Source organism: Tiliqua scincoides, chromosome 4 (genome assembly GCF_035046505.1).
Source record: "Tiliqua scincoides isolate rTilSci1 chromosome 4, rTilSci1.hap2, whole genome shotgun sequence".
NCBI lineage: Eukaryota > Metazoa > Chordata > Lepidosauria > Squamata > Scincidae > Tiliqua > Tiliqua scincoides.
This window is the reverse complement of record NC_089824.1, coordinates 124,755,489-124,778,247: the sequence shown is the minus strand read 5'-3', so window position 1 is coordinate 124,778,247 and position 22,759 is coordinate 124,755,489. Positions and strand designations below refer to the sequence as shown.

General features: G+C 42.6%; 1 protein-coding gene across 1 annotated transcript; it reads left to right on the top strand.

Annotated features, from left to right (window-relative positions):
* Positions 1–1,991: 1,991 nt before the first annotated feature.
* Positions 1,992–22,342, top strand: ZBTB41 (zinc finger and BTB domain containing 41). Its single transcript, XM_066624286.1, has 11 exons — positions 1,992–2,157; positions 4,282–5,506; positions 6,943–7,150; positions 7,642–7,711; positions 10,966–11,113; positions 13,156–13,285; positions 14,399–14,494; positions 14,912–15,018; positions 17,137–17,242; positions 19,472–19,560; positions 20,229–22,342. The coding sequence occupies exons 2-11, from the start codon at positions 4,378–4,380 to the stop codon at positions 20,885–20,887; spliced, it is 2,742 nt and encodes a 913-aa protein (XP_066480383.1). The 5' UTR covers positions 1,992–2,157; positions 4,282–4,377; the 3' UTR covers positions 20,888–22,342.
* Positions 22,343–22,759: the final 417 nt, after the last annotated feature.

Below are 22,759 nucleotides of genomic sequence, written 5' to 3'. Positions count from 1 at the left end.
GAAGCCCGGTAGCTTCCTGCATTTAATGCTATCGGAATCTGATTCTTCCAAATGGGACAAATTGGTAAAGGAAAAAATCAAAGCAATTGGACTCTCACTTGATTTCCTGGGCCTGCACTCTTATTCAGCTATTCTTATAAATAAAACAAAGAATCATAAAACAAAGAATGCTGGACATTGAGTTCCAAAACCTCCACAAACTGGCTTCGAGAAGTTGTTCCCCCCTTAACTTTTCCATCCTATTATATCACGGTCTCATGGTGTCATATCTCTCCTTTATGACTAATCCAATTTGTGCTGTTTCCCTAGCAAGATTTACTCTGCTCTCGTTCATGGTCAGAGGGGAGGTATAGTAAAATCCCCTATGCAGAACGTATCTGCCCCTGCAATCAATGTCAAATTGAAACCATCCAACATATTTTGTTTTACTGTCCCTGTCATGTTAGTTCCCGTTCCATCTATTTGGAACAGTTGTTACTTAATAGAGATGGGTTTTCTGATCTAGAGAATTTGAAATTTTTTCTCAATAATTGTACAATTGATGTAATGGAGATGATTTCTAAATTCGTTGTTTCAGCGTCCTCCAGGTACACCTAGTCTATCTGCTAAGCCTACTACAATGTTCTTTATTTTATTCTATCAATTTCTGTTTTTTCACTACCCTGTGTCCATCTATGTTTCTCTTGTAGTTGGCTGTTGTCACATGTATTATCTATGTATGCCAATAAAGGTTATTGGATTGATTGAATGCCTACTTAGAAGTCCCATTCTGTTCAATAGGGCTTACTCCCAGGTAAGTGTGCATATAGGATTGCAGCCCCAGGACCCAATCTTAACCAACTTTCCAGTGCTGATAAAGCCATGCAAATGGGGTGTGTGATGCATCCTGCAGTGAGGGGGCAGTAAAGGCACCTCCTCAGGGTAAGGGAACATTTGTCCCCTTAACTTGGGGCTGCACAGCAGCTGCATAAGCACTAGAAAGTTGGACAGGATTGGGCCCCCAGTCTTCAGCAGCCAAAAAGGTATTGCCAAAAAGGTAAAGCCAAAAACTATGTGGTTGTGTGAGTGGCAAAAGGGGTGCTGGGATTCCTTACATTCTTTGCTTCTTCTACAGTGCTCCTGTAGTCAGAAGTGCTGTAGTGTCCTTGTGCCACGGGAGTGTCTCCCCATGGTTGGCAGCAGCAGCAGCAGCTGAGGGCCACAGGGTGCCACTGGCCAGGCAGGGGTCACTCACGGATGACTCCTGCCTAGTTTCACTGCCACTGAGACTCGCTTTCTGTGATATTACGGCCGTAAGGGACAGAGTTGCAGTCAGTGTTTGCTCAGCTGCACCTCCAAGTGGAGCTACAAACAGGTCCATGCCTTCCAAGTCGATCTGTAGGAGTTTTAATGTGCCACAAGCATCCTCTGGGCTGGGGGTGGTGGTGGTGGCTCTTGTTAGCTGGTCACTCATCAGGAGGGCTGCATAGGAATTTTTTCCTGTCCTCCTAATTGGCTGTGGAGGGCAGTGTTTCCGCCTGCAGAGGGAGGGGAGGCGTGTTCAGCAGGGCCCACGCGTTGAAAGTTGCGCGCTGCCTTTAATAAAGTGGCCCAAGTTCCACCAAGTGCAGCCTGGTGTCTTCGCCGGGGGCTGTGAGGGTCCCCAGGCGCAGGAGGTGGCAGCGAGGTGCAGGAGTCTTGCGCGCCCCCGAGGTCTCTGGGGGGGCCGCTGTGGGGTGCAGGAGGCTGGACCGGGCCGGCCCAGAGCGCTCTTCTCTTCCAGGCACCAGGCGGCTGCTCCTAGGCAGCCGGCCAGGCCTCTCCCTCTGCAAGGCGCCGTCCGCCTGCTCCGCTCTCTCCGCCGCGCGGGGCTCGCTTCGTCCACCACCGCAGCAGACGCGAGCTGCTTCGCTGGCCGGAGCGCGGGCGGGCGGGCGGGCGGGCGAGCCTGCGGAGGAAGCCCCCCTCAGCGCCCCCCGCCTCTCCTCCGTGCACGTGCGCCGGCGGCAGCGGTAAACATGCCGCCTCCTCGCCAGCAGGAGCTGCGTCACACGCAGGCCCCTCGCAGGGACCCGGAAGTGATGGCGAGGAAGGAGGCGTGGGAGGGGGCGCGGCGCGGGCCGGCTGCGAAGGAGCTGTGTCCCCCGGAGCCGGGCGGCGGCGGAGGAGGAAGCGGAGGTGGGTGAGGGGCGCTGGACGAGGGAGTCGACCGTTATCCCCCCCCGCAGAGGTGGGAGGGGGGACCGCAGATCAAGAGGCTCCTCCCCTTCACGGGCCTGTGAGAACTGAGGGGGGTTCGCGAGGGGCGCGGCCCTGCTCTTGGGGGTGGGGGTGCGCGCGCCCCTCCCCCTCCTGAAGCTGAGCCTTCCTCAGAGAAGCAGAGGCGCTGCGCGAGCAGCCGGCACAAGGACGCTGGAGCGGTCCTGACAGACTGCGCCCTTAAACAAGCTGGGGGGTTTCGCACAGCTTAGTCCTTCACCTACGAAATGCACAAGGGTTAAGGCCCCAGTCCTAGCCGCACTGACCTCGAAGTAAGCCCCACTGACTGAAATGGGGCTTACTTCTGAGTAGACATGCATAGGCTTGGGCTCTGAGGCCACAGTCCTGTCCCACACTTACCTTGGAGTAAGCTCCATTGACTACAATGGGACTTACTTCTGAGTAGACATGCATAGGCTTGGGCTCTGAGGCCACAGTCCTTTCCCACACTTACCTTGGAGTAAGCTCCATTGACTACAATGGGACTTACTTCTGAGTAGACATGCATAGGCTTGGGCTCTGAGGCCACATTCCTACCTCACACTTGCCTGGGAGTAAGCCCCATTGACTACAGTGGGACTTACTTCTGAGTATGCATTGGCATCGTGTCCAACCCAAAACTTTGTTTGTGTGCAGGAGCATTCCAAATGCCCCATGGCCCCATTCAGCAATGTCTAAAATATGTATAAAGAGTAAGGAACTGGTGCTGAGCCTCTCAAAATATTCCTTGAACCATCCCAAATTATACAGAGAGAAAGAGAGAGAGTGAGTATGTGGCCCAGTTACTTTCATCAGGCTGGATCTGGCCAAGGGAAAGGAACAGTCTTCAGGCTGGAGAAGACGATGGCTGCAGGCCATTCACTCACCTTCTGTGACTGGAAGAGGGCCCAGCAACAGCTGCTACCTCTGCCTCCATCCTGGGCTGCATGTACTTTCTCTTTGGGCCAGCTTGGCTGAAAAATAGAATGGTTGTCTGGGCTAACCAGTGGTGGTTATGGCTTCTTATCCTCACTTGAGTAAATGTATAGAAGTGGTGACCTAGAATGTCTCTTTGGGGATGGTCTAGGACAGGGGTATCAAACTCTTTTCATACCAAGGGCTGAACAGCATTCACAGTGCCTGCTGAGGGCCGGAAGTGATACTCATTAGGCAGAAAATGATGTCATTTAACAGGTCATAACCAAAAACAAGCACTTTTTCTCACTCAGGAACTCATTAGCTGCAAATGACAGAAAATACACAAATCTAGATCATATTTCAAGATATGGGAGGGCCAGATTTTCATGTGGGCTGCCCTTATAGCAGTAATACCTCAGCGCTGCTCAGCCGCTGCGAGCCTGAGGGCCAGATAAAAAGCTTCAGCGGGCCCCATTCCAAATCATTGGAAAAAATGATTTGTACCAAAAAGTTAATAATCCATACTCTGAAATGTGGTAGAAACTCTGGAAATTATTATATTCCCAGTAGAAAGGAGTGCCAGATCTAAAACAGTACAACAGAACATTTGTTTGTTCACTTCTGGAATAACAATGTTTATCTATGTCATGTATTTTTTTTCTGTTATATGTATCTGTTTTGTTTCCATATTCTATGACTTATGTATGAACTATTTTTTATTGAAAAAGTACAACTTATCTCTGTTCACTTATGCACAAATGACATTATTGTACAGAAACGAATTATTTAATCATCACTTTATTTTTAAAATGTATTAAAATGTACCATTCCCCTCGTCATTGTGATGTGCCTAAAGTAGCTTACAGTATTTTTTCTACATATTAGTAGAATGCAAAAATGAAGTGGGAGAGTATTCTTCCCTAACTTCTCCGTCTCGCTGAAATGTTAATGTTCCTCTGAAGAGGAGAGAGGCATAGTTCATCTTTAAAAAGCATCAGCAGGTGGAGGTGATGGTGATCATTCCTCATTTTGCTGATTTTTTTCTTCTCCACCTATTCCTCACTTATTGTAGCTCTTGTTAAAAGTTCCTGATAATGTGTTATGTGGTTGGATTTCAAACAACAATTTTTGTTGTTGTATTTGCAGGTCATAACTTCAGATATTAAGAATTGGACCAGTTATACTTTGAAAAATCTTTTGATTTACATATGAAGTTCCCAATTTTAAAGTGGCACAGCTGCAATGAAGAAAAGGAGAAAGCTCACTGCAAATCTAGATGACAAAATATGTCTTGATAATGAGAAGGAATCTTCTGACAAGATTCTTGTAGCAGACTCTGTGCAAGAAGCTAGTGTTGACTTGGTAGGGGCAACAGCTGCAAATAAGTTTGCATGTGCCAAAGAACTTCCCTCATCAGATCAAAGAAAGCTTTTAAGTTCCCTGGAATACAATAAAAACCTACTCAGATACCTAAATGATGATCGCCAGAAGCAGCCATCTTTTTGTGATCTGCTCATAATTGTTGATGGTAAAGAATTCAGTGCCCACAAGGTAGTAGTTGCTGTTGGCAGCAGTTACTTTCATGCCTATTTGAGCAAAAACCCAAGCACAGATGTTGTTACCTTGGATCATGTAACTCATTCAGTTTTCCATCATCTCCTTGAGTTTCTCTACACATCAGAGTTTTTTGTATATAAAAATGAAATCCCCTTAGTATTAGAGGCAGCTAAGTTTTTAGATATTATTGATGCAGTAAAACTGCTAAACAGTGAAAGTGTTTCAAGTTCGCAGTCTGAAGAGAAAACTGAAAATCCATCACAGGTCGAAACTATCAGTGAACTGATTCCTAAAGCAACAAGCACTCACCAGTGCACGTTGTGCAATCGCAACTTCTGTTACAAAAAGTCCTTAGAAAATCACTTGTCCAGAGCACACAAATCTCTTACTTGGGAAAAGGAACATGGGCTAAAAATGGTTGAGAGTTCAGATATTTCTACTAGAAGATCAACACGCAATCGCAAGTGTCCAGCTAAGTTTGCTCCAAGTGACAGTGAAAGTGGTGATGCATCTGACAGCAATTTAGATAAAGTAACTTCTGGCAAGGAGAACAATGAGTCTGACAATGAGTCTGAAGACAGTGGAAGCGAATATAATACTGGTGAAGATAGGCAGGATGAGGATTCATCCGGGGATGATACAGAGTCCGAAGAAGAAAGTGAAAAAGAGCAGGATGAAGATAGTCCTGAGCCAGATGGTCTAGCAGAAGGCATCTCTAAAGGCAGTCTTTCCGCATATATTCCAGTCGTTATTCAGAACGGTAGCAAAAAATGTTTGCAGTGCCCTAAGTGTAATAAAATATTTGATCGAGCAGGTAAGAGGGAATGAATTTTCTTACCTTTGCAGAATGGTGATGTTGGGGTATAAAGAACTTACACTTTGCAGCTTCTTTGAACTCGAGGAAAACATTGTGCCTCTCCTGCTAATGCAGTTCTACAGGGAGGCTTCTGTCACACTTTCAAATGCAGAAATGAATATTTCCATGTATATGAACATTAGCAGTGTAAGTGTGCAAAACACTTCCAGTTTAGTAGTAGGAAATCAGAACCTCACAAAATCATGTTTATGAGGAAGTTTTTTATACTGGATTTCTGATGCATCGGTATCTTTTTTAAAGCAGCCATAGTATACACTCATTTAGAATTATACCATATTTTTAAACTTTTAAACTCAATTTAAAAATACTTTGAAAGATGACATAGGCAAGAAAACACACATATGATCCAGGAAAGACTAGCTTTCTCTAGACTGGTTCTTGTTCTGTTCTACACCTTATCTTAGTGGCACCATAGCTACCTTCTGGAGGCAGAGAGAGAAGGATCTAGATCTAAGCCTAGCATTGTTACTTGTTCAGAGGAGCATCTCACAACTGCTGGGATCAGATAAAGTGTCAATTGACTACAGTGGTCACATTATCACAGCTGCTGAAATTTAAAAATGACATAGGCAAGAGAATACACATATGATCCACAAAAGACTAGCTGAAATTTATATGATAATGGCTCTGAAAGGCTTACTTGTAGATTATGGGCCCAATCCTATCCAACTTTCCAGCACCGGTGCAGCTATAATGCAGCCCTGAGGTAAGGGAACAAGTGTTCCCATACCTAGAGGAATCCTCTGTGACTGCCCATCCGCCATAGGATACAGTGCATGGCCCATTGGCACATTTGCACCTGTACTGGAAAATTGGATAGGATTGGGCCCTCTGTCATCTTGCATGAAGACACCAGATCATACCATAAGAGCACCTGGGTTGTCACCCCTGCTAGCTTCTGTATGTGTTGTTGAGGATGATCAACCAACCAAACCAATCCTTAAGGCACCTTTTATTAAAGATAATAAGTAATATATAAAATCAAATATTTAAGTATGGGTGCAGTATTGTAGAGAGGAGTTAAAGAGGGGTCCTGTTTATGGAGAGAAAGTCCAGTCTCCTAGGGACAGCATTTGCCTCTTCAGATAAAAATTTTCTCCAGGAAGATTGAAGGTGGAGCTAAGGAATTCATTGGCCCAGGGCATGGTCTGCTGGTGTTGATATTCTACAATTCTTGACTGGCCGTAGTCCTCAAACCATAACTGCTGCCAGCCCTTGCTGGCAAGCATGGCTGAGGGACACACTCTCCTGTGCATTTCCCCTCTCCTGTTCTGGAACAGGGCATAAAAACACAGGTTTTATGCCAGCACATGGTTAGCAGGACTGTTTGCCAGCTGCTTGTTTAATAATTTAATATGTGGGTTTCTTTATAGGGAAATTTGAGAGCCATGCTCGTGTGCACACTGGAGAGAAACCTTTTGAATGCGATATCTGTCACCAACGCTATTCAACAAAATCCAACTTAACTGTTCACAGAAAGAAACACAACGATGAAATTGAATTTCATAAAAAGGAACATAAATGTTCATATTGTAACAAACTGCATGCCACCAAAAAGACCTTGATAAAGCATGTGAAGAGGCAAGTATGAAGAACACTTGGTATAGTGCTATTGTATATTCTGGTTTTTTTCAGTGCAAACCTGTCTTTTTAAAAAAGATTGAATCACTTAATTTATTTTTATAAAATGAGTCATTGCAAAGTTAGATTGTGTGATTAGACCTGGACCTGGTTATTGGCTCTCACCGTGAGTTGGAGAACTGGCACATGTGTTCCCATCACTCATACAAGATAACAGGTAAATTGAGGAATTTTAAAGGAAGTTTAAAATAATCTTTGGGGGAAAAAATCAGATGAGAGATAGTACATGAAAATAATTCTTTACACCTTTGTTGATGTTATAAAGTTGGAAGAGATGGGTAACACTGCAATTTTTATGTAGGGTACCTGTGTAGTCTTTGAGCTGTCCAATAGCTTCTTAATTTATATTCACCACGTATTAGCTTTTGTTGTGCCTAAACTGTGATTATTTACTAAATATTTAATTTTTCATTGGATTTTTTTCCCTCCAGATTCCATCCTGAGAATGTGCATGAGTTTCTTTCCATCAAGAAGAAGAAAAGTGAAGGCTGGAAATGTGATGTAAGTATGATTTATATTTCACAGTAGTCATTTGACACTTTCCTGCTAGTTGACATGGAAAACTTTTTCTTTGTAATTTCTTGAATGCTGGAGCTAAGATCCAGAGAGCCCACTGTGTGTGGTGCAGATCTCTGGATGTTCTCTTTTAACTGCTGTTCTTTGTGCTTCATGGGAAGAAGCTCCAGAGGGTCATTTGACTTTGTGAAGAGTGTGATAGTGGGAGATGGAGAGCTAGGGCGCAAAGGAAACCTAATAACTCTATAGCATGGGTGAAAGCTTTCATTTCATGCTCTTGGATTTTGCCTCCTCCGCTCTTTTTAATGCTTTGTGAGCACTACTGAAGTGCATTTTGAGCATAGTTTGCACAAGACAACTTAAGAAATTTTTTTTTTTTGCAAATGGGGTAATTGAAACCAAAGTTCAGGAACAGTAACACTACATAAAAGAAGCATAAAAGAAGCAATCTTGCAAGTATCTTTGCATAGGTGTAGGTAGGTGCAGGACTATAGCCTAAAATTTTCAGAATAAGAGGACTTCATTCCTAGCCACGTCATATGCCTGCTTTTGGACAGTATCATGATCAGGTAAAATCGTAGTACCAGCTGGTAATCAAGACACTGAGTAACTCTTCCTTCAGGAAAAAGAAGTTGCAAAATTTTAAACTACCAGAAATGGGAATAACAAGCTAGAGCAGTGTTTCTCTAGGTGGATTGCTATCACCCTGCCAGGGCTGCCTTCAGGTGTGTGCGCGCCCTGACTCTGGGTGGCAGAGTCGGGAGCACCTGGTGGCACCATCGCACTACAGTATGATGGGTACATGCCTGGAATGAAGGAGAGTAGATTGCTGAGATCTTCCTGACCCTGGCTGTCACAACAGCCAAGAGCAATAAGATAACTGGGGGAAGCGGGGCCTGGGCAGCTGGGACTGAATTTCAAATAGGGCTGTGCTGCAGGTGATGAGTGTACATATGGCATGAATGAGAGTGGGCTACCGAAATTGCCCTGACCCTTACTCTCGTGAGTGGCTTTGCCTGAGCTGCAGTGGTTCCAGCTAAAGAATGAGGCTCAGTTCAGGGTGAGTTTCACAATGGAGAGATTTCACAGTGGAGAGAGGTGAAAAGCGGTGTGCCCCAAGGATCTGTCCTGGGACCGGTGCTTTTCAACCTCTTCATAAATGATCTGGAGACAGGGTTGAGCAGTGAGGTGGCTAAGTTTGCAGACGACACCAAACTTTTCCAAGTGGTGAAGACCAGAAGTGATTGCGAGGAGCTCCAGAAGGATCTCTCCAAACTGGCAGAATGGGCAGCAAAATGGCAGATACAATTCAATGTAAGTAAGCGTAAAGTCATTCACATTGGGGCAAAAAATCAAAACTTCACATATAGGCTAATGGGTTCTGAGCTATCTGTGACAGATCAGAAGAGAGATCTTGGGGTGGTGGTGGACAGGTTGATGAAAGTGTCGATCCAGTGTGCGGTGGCAGTAAAGAAGTCCAATTCTGTGCTTGGGATCATTAGAAAAGGTATTGAGAACAAAACTGCTAATATTATACTGCTGTTGTACAAATCGATGGTAAGGCCACACCTGGAGTATTGTGTCAAGTTCTGGTCGCCGCATCTCAAAAAGGATATAGTGGAAGTGGAAAAGGTGCAAAAGAGAGCAACTAAGATGATTGCTGGGCTGGGGCACCTTCCTTATGAGGAAAGGCTATGGTGTTTGGGCCTCTTCAGTCAAGAAAAGAAAAGAGACGCCTGAGGGGGGACATGATTGAGACATACAAAATTATGCAGGGGATGGACAGAGTGGATAGAGAGATGCTCTTTACACTCTTACATAACACCAGAACCAGGGGCTTACATTGGCAACCTTCAGTCTCGAAAGACTATGGTATCGCGCTCTGAATGATGGTTCTGGAACAGCGTCTAGTGTGGCTGAAAAGGCCAATTCGGGAGTGACAATCCCTTCCACACTGGGAGCAAGTGCAGTCTGTCTCTGGTGTGTCTCCCTGGCTATGGGCCTTCCTTCTTTGCCTCAGACTGTTGGCCAAGTGTCTCTTCAAACTGGGAAAGGCCATGCTGCACAGCCTGCCTCCAAGTGGGCCGCTCAGAGGCCAGGGTTTCCCACTTTGTTGAGGTCCATTCCTAAGGCCTTCAGATCCCTCTTGCAGATGTCCTTGTATCGCAGCTGTGGTCTACCTGTAGGGCGCTTTCCTTGCACGAGTTCTCCTTAGAGGAGATCCTTTGGGATCCAGCCATCATCCATTCTCACGACATGACCGAGCCAACGCTGGCGTCTCTGTTTCAGCAGTGCATACATGCTAGGGATTCCAGCACGTTCCAGGACTGTGTTGTTTGGAACTTTGTCCTGCCAGGTGATGCTGAGAATGCGTTGGAAGCAGCGCATGTGGAAAGCGTTCAGTTTCCTCTCCTGTTGTGAGTGAAGAGTCCATGACTCGCTGCAGTACAGAAGTGTACTCAGGACGCAAGCTCTAAAATTGAGTGTTGGGAGAATTAGGACAGACAAAAGAAAATATTTCTTTACTCAGCATGTGGTTGGTCTGTGGAACTCCTTGCCACAGGATGTGGTGACGGCATCTGGCCTGGTTGCCTTTAGAAGGGGATTGGACAAGTTTCTGGAGGAAAAATCCATTATGGGTTACAAGCCATGATGTGTATGTGCAACCTCCTGATTTTAGAAATGGGCTACGACAAATGCAAGGTTGGGCACCAGGATGCAGGACTCTGATTGTATGCTCCCTGGGGCATTTGGTGGGCCACTGTGAGATACAGGAAGCTGGACTAGATGGGCCTATGGCCTGATCCAATGAGGCTGTTCTTATGAGCAGAAGCCTGGAGCAAGTAACTTGATTCTTTTGGCAAAAGAAGAAAAAGCGAGAGAGGGAGACCAAAAATAATAATAAAGGAGCTGAATGTATTTGCATTGATGCTGTCACCTCCAGGTTACTGACTTCATTTTTGGTGGAGCCTGGACAAATTGTCATTCTAAGATGTGGGTCCCAATGCTGAAAAGTTTGAGAACGATATCCAGCCCAAGTCCATGACTATGACATGTATAACATCTGGTAGAGGATGTTTCCAGAAAAATAAAATTCGAATATAAGAGACATTGACATTGTCCAGTAAAACTGCTTATCGTATAAGTATTGGAATTTCTGTTTCTCATAATAAAATGTCAGGTGATAGGCACATTCCAGGGAGTACTTACAATTACTGATGGGTCAACTGTCATTTTAGATTTGCAATAAATCTTTCACTCGAAGGCCTCACCTGGAAGAACACCGGATTCTTCATACTCAGGACAAGCCTTTCAAGTGTACATATTGTGAAGAGCACTTTAAATCACGATTTGCAAGACTGAAGCATCAAGAAAAGTTCCATCTTGGTATGTTCTCCAATTTACCAATGTTTGGTTCGAGGACAGTTGCATAGTCATTTTTGCAGATGCAGTATGTCTTTTGCTGGTGCTTCTGTGCAGGCACAGTAGCTCTTGGTTGACAAGAACCAGCTGTTCTTTGCTAGAGGAGGACCTCTGGAACCCTACTCTGTAATTAGGGCACTTAGGGTCAAAGCTATCCAACTTTCTGACACTGATGCAGCCATGCCAGCTAGGTGCATGCTTCATCCTGAAGTAGAGAGGGAGTCACGGAGGCCTCCTCAAGGTAAGGGAACGTTTGTTCTCTTATCTCAAGACTGCATTTGGCTGTATCAGTGCTGGAAAGTTGGATGGAATTGGGTCTTTAGTGTATTCAGTTTTTTAAAAAAATGTTTTTAGACCTATGTTTCTAGTGCAGTGTGACATCCAGCTTGTGGAAGTCAGGCATGGTATGTCTTGGTCTGAGGGACTGGGGAGAGACACAGTTCCACTCCCCAACTGCACATAGACTTTACATTAGGCTAAACATGGAAGATTTGTGATTGGATCTCTTTTCTACCTTGACATTAACTGCTGAGAAGGAGTGGTATGGATTGTATTCTGTTGCGAGCTGGAGAAGACGTTCACGCAGCTAGCTGCTATCAGGTTGCTCAGCTTGCCTATCTCCCAAGGTCGGAGTGCACACTCCCCGGGACAAAGACGACACCAGGCAGAAGTCCTCCACCAAATGCCTCTTTACTATGTATAATATTTACAATAGCAACAGTCCAAACTGTACAAGTGGTACACGAATCACTGATCACACTGACGTAGCCTTCGGCACAAAATCCACTCTGCATCTCCCACAACCCAGCTTGCTCCTGCTGGAATATATATAAGTGACAGCCAATCAGAGAGCAGTAATCTGCAGAGTCACTCTGACTTGGCATGTGCTGCCACACACACACACACACACACACACACACACACACACACACACACACACACACACACAGGGAATGTCACCTGGTATGGATCACCAGATATTTCATCATCCTTTTGCTCCCAGGATGCTGTGCTGTCTTAGTCAGGCCAAGGCTTCAGGCCTGCTACTGTTCAGCCAGTAAATTACTTAGCAGTCCCGGGGATGAACCCTTAACATATTCACATGGGAAAGGGCATTTAACCATTTTCCCCGCTCCATTTACTCTTTATTTCTCTTTTTTCACCCCTACCACCAGGGAAGGAAAGTTTCCATTAAGGGAAAAGTGCATGGAGGAAAGGTTAATTTGTCCTCCCAGCAAGGTGAACTGGGTCCCTATCTGCCTCAAGTCCCCACAGCTACTTAAGATGTAAAGGGATATGATCATGGCTCTCCTGCATCACTTTGTGCCATGTCTGCTAGATAGAGGTGGGAGAAAATGGTAATAACAAAATAAAGATACATAACACTGCTTTCTACACTTCTAACATTTGGAAGACCCCGAAATCTGTGAAAAAATAAAACTGGTTTTTCCTAGAGCTTCAGAAAGTGAAGACAGATTGCCAGCAGAGGGCATCATTATGCATAATTGGATGCTCTTCCTTAACTCAAGCTTTTCAAAGACAAGTTGACCAAGTGATCAGGCATTCCTAGCTCTGCTAAAGAGCAAATGGCCTATCTCTGCTGATAACACTGGGTGGTTATGCTTCATAAGTTCATGTTTGGAAATCATTTTTTAAAAATGAAAATATGAATTGTATGTATAATATTGAAGTGAAATTGGGAATTTTATTTTTTCGTACCATTGTTATGTCAATGTGTCATGAATTGTGAGTAGCAGTGTACCAAATGCATGGTCTTGCACAGTGTTTGGCACCATCAATCTTTATGAAACAGCAACTTCATAGAGCGGTGGACATCACTTGCCAGTGCTGAAGAGAAATGCTAGTTTTGACTGGGTTTTTAAGATAAGATTTGATTATAGTCAGTTGATATTTTGCCATAACAAAGCCTTTTTATTTGGGGCAAAGGAATACAAAGTGTACTTGTTCAGATTATTACCATGTCATTTGTATTCCTCTCTTTTCAGGACCTTTTCCATGTGATATTTGTGGTCGTCAGTTTAATGACACTGGAAATCTGAAACGCCATATTGAATGTACGCATGGAGGAAAAAGAAAATGGACTTGCTTTATTTGTGGAAAATCAGTTAGAGAAAGGTAAGTGATAAAATATGTGAGCAAATACATACATTCTGTAGAAATTGTTCCTATATACCATAGCGTAACACACAAGTTTGCATATTAAGCACAAGATTGTTGATCTACTTTTTCATCCATCTTGTCGTCTTTCATTTTCTGATTCAGAAGAGCAATGGTTGTGATGTCTTCACAAAGTAAACTACTTTTAAGTAAAATGAAAGGGCAACTTTAAAATGAGTTTTTTTGATATAGTGATTTCATTAGTGTTATTGATTTCAGACTATTTACATCATAACAAGTGATACCAGTTTTTACTGATTAGACCTTAACTAGGAAAAGTGCCACTGTTCTACAAAATATACATGGAATAACTGCTTTCCCATATTCTAGTGTAGTTAGCAAATGGAACCTAAGATGAGGTTATGCAGATTGGCGCTGAACTGAGTCATAGCAGCTCCAATAGCAAAGGCAGAGAAGCAGCAACTTTATCCTTCTTACAGTGCAATCCTATGCATGTTTTCTCAGACTCATTGTGTTCATTCGGGCCTACTCTTGGAAAGGTTGTATAGGATTACACCTTTGTTTTCTTTTATATAAGTGACTATCTGTTGTTCATTTTTATAGAGAAAAATACAGCATTCCATGTGGACACTTTTTTCTGTGAAGGACATTATACAGCATAAGCAATAAATGCATGACAAAGGGAAAATTTGGTAGCTTTGGGGGGGGGAGCTGTACCTGGGGACATGCTGGCAGCATGTAGTAGCAATGAAAGTTTGTAGTAGACTGGACAGCAGAGAAGTGCACTTGTTTTCTTTGCTGCCAAAATGTATAGTACTGGATTTAATAGTAGACACAGTAGATCCTGCCCAAGCCTGTGTTAATAGTTAGGGGAACAGAATGTGGCTGTCACGTCACAGTGCTGTGATACTCCAGAAGGTCTTCTCTTCTTTTCACTCGTCTCTTTCAGGAACAGCCCTTGTTGAACCCCCCCCCCCACTTCTGCAATCAATTGAGACTAAAGTTTACAAGCATTATGATTCTAGCCTTTTTGTTCTAATTGGAATTATTTAACACAGTGAAAAAATGAGGAAGTATGCTTTTTCTAATAGTTCAATTTCCCACCTCCAGAACCACCTTGAAAGAGCACTTACGAATCCACAGTGGAGAGAAACCTCACCTTTGTAGTATTTGTGGACAGAGCTTTCGTCATGGAAGTTCATACAGGTAACAAAGAGTATATTTTAATAATTTTACTGTTGCTTATTAATGATCTGATATTTGATGTATTATATGGGTTTTTCCTAAAGTTAGCAAAAATGGGCAACTATATCTAGTAGACTGGAGCTATGTCCTCTGACACTCTCTTCCCAAATTCAGAAGCGTTTCATTTGTTAAGCATAACTTCTTTTTATAGTATTAAAATCAGTAGGAGATCAACAAATCCTGTTCAGTTGTGGTATGTACCAGAAAACAATGCAGCATGGCATGTTGCATTGTTACCATTACTTACTAACAGTTCAAAAGGCAAATGTTTTGCCACTTAAAGCTTGGTTGTCATCTGAAAAATTGCTATGGCTGGCTGGTATAATAGTGATACAATAGAGCCTGTCTAGCCTTAAACTTGTATGTTTATTAATGTAGGCTTCATCTACGAGTTCACCATGATGACAAGAGGTATGAATGTGAAGAATGTGGAAAGACATTTATTCGCCATGACCACCTGACAAAGCACAAAAAGATACATTCAGGTAGGCATGGGTGGTACCTGCATTCTATTTCTCATTAAAAGAATCCACGAAAACACAATTTTTTGATAGTGCTTTTTAAGTATGTGTTCTTTATATTGTCCCAGAGTCTTTAACAAGCCTGGGGTTTTATTTTAATGCTATATACAGAATGTCACCTGTTTACACCATGTTAAGGAAGTGTGCTCAGAGGTGAGGGGGTTGTGTTTCTGTGTGCCAATACACATCCATATACATCTAACCACACTGAGGAAAAAACATGGCAAAGTAAGATTTTTTAAAATTAAGTTTTCAAATGCAAGGCTGCTATGCAACATAATTCAGGTGTGCACCAATTAATGATGGGGATACATTCTCCAATCCCTGTTATGCAATTAAGGGCACAATCCTATTGTGCGCTGGAACAGGCAAGCTGAGAGTCTTGCGCTGTATCCAGCACAGGATAGTGGCCCAAAGTGGCTTAGCCAGAGGTAAGGGGAAACTTTTCCCCTTACCTCTGGGTAAGGCACCCTGGCCCCATTGGGTCTCCTTGAACTTATGGCACAAGTTCAAGGAGAGTGGAGAGATTTGAAGCCGCTGTGAACGCCCTGGGAACAGAGGTTGGGATCCGGCATAACTGCCGGGTCCTAGCCCCACCTCCCACTCCCCACCTGCCCACCCCTGGCTCTGCCCACCACCCGCCCTGGAACGCCTCCCTACCACCTCCTCCCTGCCTCCTCCTCACCCACCCCAGAGTCTTGCGTCAGCCAAGCTTAGTCGACACAATACTCGTTGCCTCTTTCGGTGCGGAGGCTTGTGCCAGCCTCTGCGCACTGGCCTTGCCAACTCACCCGGAGGCACAAATTGCCTTACGGCACATTTGCAACTCTCCTGGGCTGGTGCAAGGGACTTAGGCCAGTGCAGGGGTGCCTCAGGATTGCGTCCCAAGTTGTTAAGCAAACATTCAGCCCAGTCTGGTGCCATTGTTGTGTAAGCAGACACTCCCTGCCACAAACTAGCTGGCTGTACAGGCTACTGGAGATAGATTGCGTCTTCTTTGCATTAAGGGCCTCTTCGTTGTGTAAACAGACACTCTGCTGCAGGCTATGGGAGACATGAGTGCCTCATTACGAGCCTCTTTGTTATGCTTTGACCATTGTCATATATGCAGTCTGTTGTTAAGCGGTAGACGCCTGTGCTTTGAAGGAGTTCCTTTAAAACAATTGGATTATTTATGTGAACCAGCAATGGAAATTTTGATGGCATATGATGCCATAAACTTTATGTGGGAGTTGCATTTTTATGAGACTGTTCTTCAAAACTTTTCCATAAATGCCTGATGATGATTATGTTTTTCAGCTCTGTTTTCCTTTATTGAGAGTTATCTAGTCATAAAATAAAAATACAGTGTAGGAGATTTAATAATAGGGGAAAAGGGGGGTTAAAAGGTGCCAGCAAAACAGGGTATGTAGTAACAAAATGAAAGCTAAGAGACACATTCCAAATTAACCATGGATCAGATAGTGTTCTAGAAATGGTTACTTTAAAGTAGTGAATACAATAAGCATATGTTGGCATTCAGCCTATGCTCCATACCTTCTTTACCCAGGCTTCGTGCACTGGAGAGGACACTCCAACTTCGCCATACGGCGTCGGCACAACATGGGAAGCAGCAGTTTACCGGTTATAAGTCTTCGCTCGATTGGCGTAGAGCGTGACACCAGGGGCTGCTTCTGATGGTGGGAGAGATCATTGCATCTCATTGGGCAGCTACCGCCCGCCTAAAGCTGGGCAGTCCCCAGTCAGTAAAGTGTTGCCTCGCCACGGTCTGTTAACCTCACGGGGTGCATGGGGTTTAGGGTGAAAACCGACAAGCGGATCGACAACTCTGCACCATGCAACAGAAAACAGAAACTCCCGAATTGGCCTTTTCAGCCACACTAGACGCTGTTCCAGAACCACCATTCAGAGCGCAATACCATAGTCTTTTGAGACTGAAGGTTGCCTACAAACATGTTGGCATGTAAGGGTACAAAAGGGCATGAAGCTACTAATAGTATTATGACAGAATATTTTGATTTTCATTGTTGGTTGCTTCTAGTTTAATTAAAAAAATTAATTTGTGGCATTGATTCCATTAAGGTGAGAAGGCCCATCAGTGTGAGGAGTGTGGGAAATGTTTTGGCCGAAGAGACCATCTCACTGTTCATTATAAAAGTGTTCATCTAGGAGAAAAGGTGTGGCAAAAGTAAGTTTATCTTAATTAACTGTATTCATATTATGAGCATATGTTATATCCAGTGTAGCTATGAATGCATTGATGCCAATCCTTGTGATTAATAGCCAAAGATTAAACTTAGAATTTCATGTTACTTAAAACTAAATTCCACAAGCATTATCTAATTTAATATGCCACTGTTTCTTCTCCCAAGCAGTTTTTTCCCTTTGTTTTTTTTCTTCGTCACTAAGACAATCCTTTTATGTTAGCTCAGTATCGTTAGAAACTATATAAAGTAACTGTATATAATTTTGTAGCCAAACAAAACCGTTTTCCCTTAAAGCAGCTTGTAAAGAAGCACACAAAAGTACTTGGTACTCAGTGCATGTGCATTTACTAGCCTGGCTTCCTGACCTAGGTCAGTCATTGGGAAATATTACAAGAAGCCTGAAAAGGGGTTGGTGGGGTGAGCAAGATCCATCCCCTTCCTTGTGCACAAAACTGTTGAGGGTAGCTTTCCTCCAGCTTTATTCTTTTATTAGTTTTGTAAGCCCTGAACAGCCAGGGCTGATGCCGTCATTAGGCAAACTGGGGTGCAGCCCTCAGAGGGAAGCAGTAATGACCTTTTGAGCGCCACAGTTTTTTTAATCCATGTGAAAAATGCAACTGAAAGTTTATATTTTTTAAAAGATAATTACAACAGTGCTATGGAATATAATTAATTATAAAGCTTTACCCCCCAAAATGAGGGGAGGGCAGGCGCAATTAGTTAGCCTTGCGTAGGGTGCAAAATTGCCTGGCACGAGCCCTCTGAATAGCTGTTTGTAAACTCAGTTCAGTCTTGCTAAAATTAGTTGTTAAATCTCATTGAAACTTATGAAACAATATAACTTATTTCAATGGACTTAGGGCCCAATGCTATCCAATTTTCAAGTGCAACCAAGCCAGTGGGGCATGCACCTCTCCCTGTGGTGAGGAAGCAATCACAGAGGCCTCCTCAAGGTCAGGGAGCATTTGTTCCCTTGCCCCAGGGCTGCATTGCGACTGCACCGGTGCTGGAAAGTTAGATAGGATTGGGCCCTTAATCCTAACTAACTTTAGCCAAACTAACTAACTTAGGGCGCAGTCCTAACCCCTTATGTCAGTGCTTTCCAGCACTGACATAAGGGCAATGCAGCTCTGAGGTAAGGGAACAAACATTCTTTTACTTTGAGGAGGCCTCCGTGTGTGACACCCAACTGCAGGATGCAGGACATGTCCCATTGGCACCGCTATGCCAGGGCTCGAAGGCACTGACATAAGGGGTTAGGATTGCGCCCTTAAGCTCTTTACTACAATGATCCAATTGTTTCTCCTCCGCTTCTCCCAGTCATTTCTTTGAATAATGCATCCACCAACCCTCATGTACCACAGGAAAACTTATAATAATAATTTGCAAAGCATCCCCAAAATGTAGGGACTATACAAACAAGTCAGACTGCCTGTGGACTCACAAGTCTGAGGAATTTTGTTACTTTTCCTACTCATGAGAAAAATTCTATGTTGATTGCCCAGGGTAGGTAGACAACATGATAAATTTATGAGGTAATGTCTCTCATTTAATCTCCTAGCCCAACTAGGGTGGACAATTCATGGGCACTGAATAGTGTCTGGACTATATTTTGTGTGGTATGATAACAAACTCAGTATTGTGCTTGTGCTTTTTTTTTTTAAGTTCAGGAATGAGTAGGAAAAATTAAAAGAATAACAGATAAAAATAAACTGTTTTTCTACCTAATCCATACCATGTCTTGTGTAGCAAGATTATTCAAAGGTTGATTCTAGTTACTACGTTAGTAAGTAGTGTTTAGTTGCTTGACTCCTGCTGCTTTTTACTGTGTATTATTTTATTTCAGATTGGTATTAACACCTTTGAAGTGATTTAGGCTGAAATCCTATGCTTGTGAATTTGAGTTTCACAATGGGACATAATTTCACATAAGTTTGAATAGGATCATGCTGTACAGATACTTTGCAATTTGCAATAAATACAAATGCTGCTTTCTGTATATTTGGAAAAATGTCCAGGTTCTTATTCTTTGTGAAGAAGAGACTGAAATAGTTCATAAATACAGAACCAATGTATTTGCCTTTGTCAGAACACAATTTAAAAGCAGAAATAACGGACAAGTTAAACCTATGATTGTAGCATCCTGGATGGGCAGCTGATATTCTAATGCACTTTTGTTTGTTGTTGTTGTTTTTAACCTTCTCTTGAAGGTACAAAGCAGCTTTTCATCAGTGTGAAGTCTGTAAAAAAATCTTCAAGGGAAAATCGAGTTTGGACATGCATTTTAGGACACATTCAGGTAAAAATGTCTTAAAGTAGTATGCCTTGCCATACCAACTGGATATTTTAAATGTTTTGTTCTGTGATTCATAAGAGTAACAGGATTTAGCAATGACCACTTTCCACTTGTCTGAAATGGTGTACTTCAGTGATCATACAAGCTTTACTTCCTTCTAGCTGCCAGTGAGATGTATGATTGTTAGCAACACTCACCGTTATATCAGTTACAACATTTTGTGACATTGCATATTTTAGTATCTAGCTGTTAGCAAGTTTAGCTTGCATATTGCATGCTCTTCCATATCAAAAGTGTGCTGCTTTGAAAAGTTAGCTACTCTTTTAGACTGATTGGGCTTTCTGATGTGATAGCTTTTTTTGTAGCTTCTTTATTTTCTTGTAGCAAATCTTTACAAATCAAGTTCCCTAATATTCACCTGACCAAATTATGAAAGCAGTTGTTTTATAGAAAATGACAACACAATTACATAAGAACATAAGAACAGCCCCACTGGATCAGGCCATAGGCCCATCTAGTCCAGCTTCCTGTGTGTCTTTGAACTATACCAACTATGCTTGGTGTTCTGTAGAATTATTTGAGAAACTGTTTCTGTATGCAACTAAGAACATAAGCACTTGTAGTATCCCAAACGTTACATTTACTCTGGTAATGCTGACTTTTCAATACAGGTGAGAAACCGTACAAATGTCAAATTTGTAACCAGTCCTTCAGGATTAAGAAGACATTAACTAAGCACATGGTGATTCATTCAGATGCGCGCCCTTTTAACTGTCAGTATTGCAATGCAACATTTAAACGAAAGGACAAGCTGAAATATCATACTGACCATGTGCATGGAGGAAAGTCTACAGAAGAATCACTAAGCCCTCCTCCACTGGAGGAAAAAGACACCTCTCTACCAACCCAGTGCACACCTGAAGACAAAGCTTTCCAGAGTGAGTCTAAACCATTCATGGAACAAACCAAGGCTTATGAATCAGAAACCAAAACTGTGCTGCAGAATGTATCCACCACCGATGCATGTGTTCCAGTAACGCTGATACCAGTTCCGATGCGCGAAACTCAGTCTGATCTTGTACAGCATACCAGCTCTCTTACATCCTCACCTCACAGCCTTCTTCCTCCACAGCCTTCTCCAACAGATTATCAGCAAGCCACAGATCTGGCATTTTTAGAAAAATATACTCTCACCCCACAGCCTGCAAACATAGTTCATCCTGTCAGACCGGAGCAAATGTTGGATCCTAGAGAACAGTCTTATCTTGGAACGTTATTGGGTCTTGATACAGCTCCTTCTGTACAGAATATTTCAAGTAGTGAACATTAATGATCACGAGTAATAAAATATTGCATTCCACCAGTCTTAGTAAATCCGTTTAACCACCAGAAGGCTCATATGCTTACATTTTCTTTGGTCTTTTCAGCCTTTGAAAGCTGCTGAGCACAAAAGAAAACAAGGTGGTTGGTTTGGTTTTTTTAAAGCAGTGGTGGAGCTTTCAACGTTTTAGCGCATATTCAAAGTGTATGCATCTTGTGATTTTTTAAAAAATATGAATATTTTAAAAAAGACTTGGAAAGGGTACTAGATTTAAAAAATCTTAATTACATATCTGCTTATCATAGATAACTGTTCACCTTTTTGTGTTTAATTTTACATGTACACTTTTGCTTTCACAAACAGAAATGTCCTGGCAAGCTTAGAGGTGAAAACTATACAAGCCCTTCTTTAAATGACAGATTATCATAATCCCAAACAAATGTTATATAGATTTACAAAATTATTTGTGTATTACTGTGTGAGAAAGTAGACAAAAGACTGCCATTCTGCTTCAGTAAAGTTAATGGGAATTCAGCTCCTGGCTTCAGTAGGTGGGTGATATTTAACATGTGACTTACATCATTGTTTGGTTTCTTGCTTTCTAAATCTAATTTCCTTCAATTGTGGAGAACCTGTGGAAAATTTGGGAATCCTGTACTCAAAGTATTTTAATTTTTGTCTGTGCTGTTCTCTTGGCCTGTTTCAGTCCTGTATGTCAGCAGACTCAAACTGAGTTGAAACAGTCGTGTCAGATAGTTTTAATTACGTCTATAATAGAAAGTAATCTGACAGTCTGATCTGTAGGTTAAACAAGCATTGGTAGGTTAAATGTACGTAAACTAAACTTCCTAGGTAGGAGAGTTAACCAAGGGCCCAATCCTATCCAACTTTCCAGCACCGGTGCAGCTGCAACACAACCTTGTGGTAAAGGAACAAATATTCCATACCTTGAGGAAGCCTCTGTGACTGCCTCCCCACTACAGGATACAGTGCACACCCCATGGGCACATTTACACCAGCACTGGAAAATTGGATAGGATTAGGCCCTAAATCACCTCAAGCGTTTATCCATATATCCAAGTGAGTCGATTACTAGAGACAAGTACGTAGTCCTTTAACATCACTTTAGGAAGGATTCTTGTGTATAGTGGGATACTACTATTAAACAATTAAAGAGCTGTTCTGACAATACTCCTTCCCCCCACCCTCATGAGATCAGGAGCAAACCTTTGGAGTGTGCAATTTTGCCTCAGTGTGCACTGAGGGAAAGCAAGTTAATATCCAGACCAGGAAATTAAGTATTGAGTTGAATGTGAAATCTTAGTTTGAGTAAATTTTCCTACACATGATGAAGGGAGCAATGAAGTGTGTGAACCTGATGCCTCCTCTGATCTTGCCTTGAAGGAGCAGACGTATATAAAGTATGAACAGCCCCTTAGTTTATTAAAATATGGGATGAAATTGGCTTGTTTTATGTTGCTTGTTGTTGTAACCAAGAAAAATACTTTTTAAAAATGAAAACCTTAAATTGCACTCGACTTCTATATATATGCACACAGAGAAGTGATGATTTAAAGAAAAGCAAAAATTACTATTATTAATAGAGAAATTTATATCTTGCCTTTCTCATGCCAAAGCAAATGCCCAAGGCAGCTTACAAAGCTCCGTAACAAAAGTACAAAAATAAAGAATTCAAAACAAAAATAATGTATTCAAGTACAACACCTCTAAATTATATTCACCCCCCCGAACCATATTGATTGTAAAATTCCAAGTAACCTATGTCTTGTAATAACTACCTCCTAATCAAAATACCCACATTTTTAAAGCAAGCCTTCCGTTGTATCTTGCTAAATGCATACTCAAGATATACAAGTATCT